We start from the raw sequence: 5,110 nt of genomic DNA, 5'->3' as shown, positions 1-5,110 counted from the left end.
CAACAATGCAGCTAACGGCAGTAACAAACACTTGGAAAATGCTGTACAAGTAGTGAAAGGATCAATATATATATAAAGCGAAATAGTAGCATGCGAAAACTCTCTGTGATAAGGAGAGCAGTCAATAAGGAAGCTGTGATAAAGCGCACTCCTGATTTGATAAAATAAAGTCGTAAATCGGTGCTGTGGAAATACTCTATGGTGAGGGCACGGATGTCCTTGCTTCGATCGTTTTGGTCGTCTCGGTGACAACCCAAAGCATTGACGCTTTTACCTCTAGAACCTCGGCCGAAGCTCTTTCTTGACTATTTGGGATATGTGCCTGGATAAGACCAGCTTCTCCACTGGCGCTACTACTGGCGGCTGGGAGTACTTCGGTCCTTTTCCCAGGGTCTAATAGTGCTGCGGTGGAAGGCTTGCGTCGCTCAGAAAGTGCGCCTTTCGAGCTTGCTCGTCAGTCCTCTGACTTCCTGGAAGGTGAAGAAGGGCCGAAGTCCACAAGAACTCCCGTCATCTGTTGTGAGGTTGCCAACCATTTTTGTAGACCTTGGTTTGCTAATATTCGCTTCTGTATCGTCCGCATGCCACACATAAGCACTCCTTTAGGTATCGTGCATGTCGCCAAAGCTCTGAACGACGAATGCAGCAAATCCCTCTTGAATGCCCTTGTGAGGGCTGTAAGGGTCAGCACATGCGCTGTAGATCCGTGGAGAAATGGGCGCGCTGGAGTACTCAGCTACTCTGGCTCTGCATACACACACTGCGTATAGTTTGGCGATGTATGCTGGGGCAGCGAGGCCTAAGTTGAAACATGTAAATGAGTCCTGTGCGCTATAAGCACACTGTAGTAGCGATTAATATCTTAGTGCGGGATAGTTGGTCAGTCATAGCGGAGAACGGTAGCGCGAAGCAACAAGGACGAAAGAGAGTCAAGAGAACCTGTGACACTGGTTGTTGTTGCCTTGTAAAGACGAAGACGAACATTCTGCGCAGCGGCGGCAGTGCCATCGCTGCGCGTGCTTTGGGCTCGCTTTGGCTGACCGCAGACTGTTGCCGCCCTGCTCCTTTAATAAGGTCCCAGTGCCTTTAATAAACCCCCGTCTTACATTTGGTGGAGGTGCGGGGTAACGATATCGGCTCTGGAGCTCCGTAACCGCACTCTTCCAACACCTGCTATGCCTGTGGACACCCAAAATCAAGCCGTGCAAGCAGGCCCACCGACTGTCATCTGTGCCGGCTCCCTTCGCCAGCGGGACCCGGCTGTCTTCAGCGGAACAGATGAGCAGGACGTGGAAGATTGGATCGCGTCTTACGAACGTGTGAGTCTCTATAACAAATGGGACGACGAGACTAAGCTAAACAATGTCGTCTTTTATTTTACCGGTGTCGCCAATTTATGGTACCGCAACCATGAAGGGGACGTTGGAACTTGGTCGGCCTTCAAGACGAAGTTCCCCGAAGTGTTTGGTCGCCCAGCCGTCAGACAACTCCGCGCCGAACAGCGCTTGCGTGAACGGTCGCAGCAGGTCGGCGAAAGCTTCACTAGCTACATAGAAGACGTAATCGCCCTCTGCAACCGAGTGAACGTCCGCATGCCGGAAGCTGACAAGATAAAGCAGATCCTGAAAGGTATTGATGATGACGCCTTTCAAATGCTGCTAGCGAGGGACTTGCGCACCGTTTCAGAAGTCATCACGCTGTGCCAGAGCTTCGAGGAGCTGCGGAAGCAGCGGGTCCTGACTCGTCAGCATTCAGCTCATGTAGAGTCACTTGCTGGACTGACACCCGCAGCTGATAACTCCTCTCTGCTGCAGCAAGTCAAAGACTTTGTGCGTGAGGAGGTGGCCCGTCAGCTTTCTCTTTTGCCTAGCCCTCAGGGGTCGCCACCATATTTGGCCCCGGCTCTCCAACATGCTATTCGCGAGCAGGTTGCTGAGGCGCTTCCGTCCACCCATTCACCATCACATGTCGCTGCTCCACTGACGTACGCTGACGCCGCTCCCAGACCTGTCGCCACGCCTCTGAGTTATGCGAACGTCGTCCCAAGACCTGCCGCACATCCACTGACTTACGCCGAGGTCGTTGCTCAAACTCAGCCGCCTATGTACCCTACAGTGTCAGTACCCGTACCAGCGCCGGCACCTTATATGCGACCCTGTCCACGAGGCCGAGATCCCTGGCGCACAACGGATAACCGGCCTATTTGCTACACCTGCGGATTGCCTGGGCACGTAGCCCGCTATTGTCGTCGCCGTCTCCCAGTCTCGACACCGCCGGTCGGGTACTGGCCTCCAGCGCGTCAGTACTCTGCGTCTGCTGAGCCCCGTCCGTCGACTCGTCCGTTCTCCCCCGACCATTCACCGCTTACCGATCGCCGTTCCCCTTCGCCGCGACGCCGTTCCATCTCTCCGATGCGTCGCCGTCCTAATAATTCGCAAGAGGAAAACTAGATGCCGCAGTTCCTAAGGCAAGAACTGCGTCCCCGTCGAACTACCAAAGACCTTAGCTGTCACCTGCGAACCTTATTGACGTTTCGGTCGAGGGAATTTCTGTCATGGCCCTTGTCGACAGTGGCGCCGCAATTTCAGTAACAGACGCACAACTTTGTCGCCGCTTGAAGAAAGTTAAGACGCCAATTGCCGGTCTCTCGCTGCGCACGGCCAGCGCTCAGTACATCAAGCCGTCAGCAGCTTGCACAGCACGAGTTTTGATTCAGGACGTCCTATATACAATCGAGTTCGTCGTCCTGCCGTTTTGTTCCCACGATGTTATTTTGGGCTGGGATTTCCTGTCTCGTCATGCTGCGGTGATAGATTGCGCTCGCGCTGAAGTAGGATTCTCTGCCTTGCCCCAAACGCTGCCGGACGCTGCTCTCTCGTCGCCATGTATTAAAGCCCTCGTCGCCGAAGACATCGACCTGCCTCCGTGCTCTTCCGTCCTTGTGCGCCTCTGTTGTGACCCTCTCTGTGATGACACTGTAATTTTCACGCCCGCTCATACTTTTCTCCGCCGGAAGTGTCTTCCCCTGCCTTACGCCGTTCTGACTATTTCTGCTGGCCTATCCGTACTGTGGGTCTGTAACCCGTTCTCCTGCCCTAGTGCTTTGCGCCGCGGCGAATGTGTCGGCAGTGTCCAACCCATCGCGTCTATTATAACCCGTGAGGAGACTAACGAAACATCGCACATCAATCTCACTGCCTCAGCCCACCATCTTCTACGCCCACTCCTTCCTCTACAAAACTGTTTCTCCGCTCCATCGACGCAGATCTTCCTCCGCCGCAGCGCAAGCAGCTTCTCCACTTGCTCCACCAGTTCAGCGCCTCCTTCGACTGCCATCACAGCTCCCTTGGCCAAACCTCGACTGTCATACATCGCATCGACACAGGTGCCCACGCTACTCTACGGCAGCGCCCCTATCGTGTGTCGACAACCGAGCGCCAAGTCATTGAAGATCAAGTCGACCAAATGCTCAAGAGCGGCGTCATTCAGCCCTCAAGCAGTCCTTGGGCATCGCCAGTTGTGCTTGTCAAAAGAAAGACGGCTCCATCCGTTTCTGTGTCGACTACCGCCGCCTTAACAAGATCACGCGCAAGGACGTATATCGCCTGCCACGCATCGATGATGCGCTAGACTTCTTGCAAGGTGCCGAAATATTTTCTTCTTTAGATTTACGCTCCGGCTACTGGCAGGTACCCATGGAAGAGGCCGATCGCCCCAAAACAGTTTTTGTAACCCCTGACGGCCTATATGAATTTACTGTGATGCCTTTCGGCCTTTGTAATGCTCCTGCCACCTTTGAGCTGATGATGGATACCATTCTGCGTGGGCTGAAGTGGAAGACCTGCCTCTGTTACCTCGACGACATCGTCGTGTTTTCGCCTGACTTTGACACTCACCTCTTCCGACTGAAGCACGTTTTGACCTGCCTCTCTGACGCCGGCCTTCAGCTGAACTTAAAGAAGTGTCATTTTTCCGCCCGCCAACTTACCATTTTAGGCCATGTTGTCTCTAAGGACGGTGTCCGTCCGGACCCGGCTAAACTTCGTGCTGTGGCTGCGTTTCCTCGACCTACTCCTATCAAAGATCTGCGCAGCTTCCTGGGTCTGTGCTCCTACTTCCGTAGGTTGATACGCAACTTTGCCTCAATTGCTGCACGTTTGACACAACTTCTGTCCGGCAGGCAGTTCCGATCTTTCTCAGTGGTCCCAAGTTTGTGACGAAGCCTTCGATTCTTTGCGCCGTATCCTCACCGCACCGCCGATACTGCGCCATTTCGACCCAAACGCACCTACCGAGGTCCATACTGACGCCAGTGGGGTAGGCATCGGCGCCGTACTCGCACAACGCAAATCTGGCTTCATCGAATACGTCGTTGCCTATGCCAGCCGCACGATAACAAAGGCTGAATCTAACTACTCGGTCACTGAAAAAGAGTGTCTGGCGATAGTTTGGGCTCTTACCAAGTTCCGCCCTTACCTCTACGGCCGCCCGTTTGAAGTCGTGACCGACCACCATGCGCTATGCTGGCTTTCCTCTCTGAAAGATCCATCCGGTCGCCTCACGAGGTGGGCCCTTCGCCTCCAGGAGTACGATATCCGCGTCGTGTATCGTACTGGCCGCAAACATCAAGACGCCGATGCTCTATCCCGCTGCCCACTTCCAGCCAATATTTCTAGCCTTTTCGCCTTCGACGCCTCCTCACCGATGCTTCACATCAGCGCCATGCCTTCCTTGCAGCGTGCCGACCCATGGATCTCTTCTCTTATTGACTTCCTCACCAACCCCACGGCTGCTTCGCCTTCGCGCGCTCTTCGCCGCCATGCTTCCCATTTCTCAATACGTGATAACCTCCTTTATCGCCGCAACTACACCTCAGACGGCCGCAAGTGGTTGCTAGTTATTCCCCGTCACCTTCGCTCGGAAGTCTGCGCCCATTTTCATGCTGACCCGGAGTGTGGTCATGTCGGAGTGTTCAAGACCTACGATCGCATCCGACTACGATATTATTGGCGTGGCATGTACACATTCATCCGCAAATACGTGCGGTCATGCCTTACCTGTCAACGTCGCAAGCCACCTCCTCGTCGTTCTGCTGGAGAATTGCAGCCGC

The 5,110-nt window shown here is 54.2% G+C and overlaps 1 protein-coding gene across 1 annotated transcript in view; it reads left to right on the top strand.

The window, feature by feature from the left end:
- Positions 1 to 1,055: 1,055 nt before the first annotated feature.
- LOC149369847 (uncharacterized) overlaps positions 1,056 to 5,110 on the top strand; it is a 6,205-nt gene continuing 2,150 nt past the window's right edge. The window contains exon 1 of the mRNA XM_089576589.1: positions 1,056 to 2,116. Coding sequence (XP_089432715.1) covers positions 1,176 to 2,116 — 941 coding nt within the window. The 5' untranslated portion in view covers positions 1,056 to 1,175. The remainder of the gene's footprint in view (positions 2,117 to 5,110) is intronic.

The sequence above is a fragment of the Amblyomma mixtum genome, chromosome 1, assembly GCF_055824585.1.
Source record: "Amblyomma mixtum isolate Tamu chromosome 1, ASM5582458v1, whole genome shotgun sequence".
Taxonomy (NCBI): Eukaryota; Metazoa; Arthropoda; class Arachnida; order Ixodida; family Ixodidae; genus Amblyomma; species Amblyomma mixtum.
The sequence above is the reverse complement of the archived record's forward strand: the minus strand, read 5'-3'. Positions and strand labels throughout refer to the sequence as shown.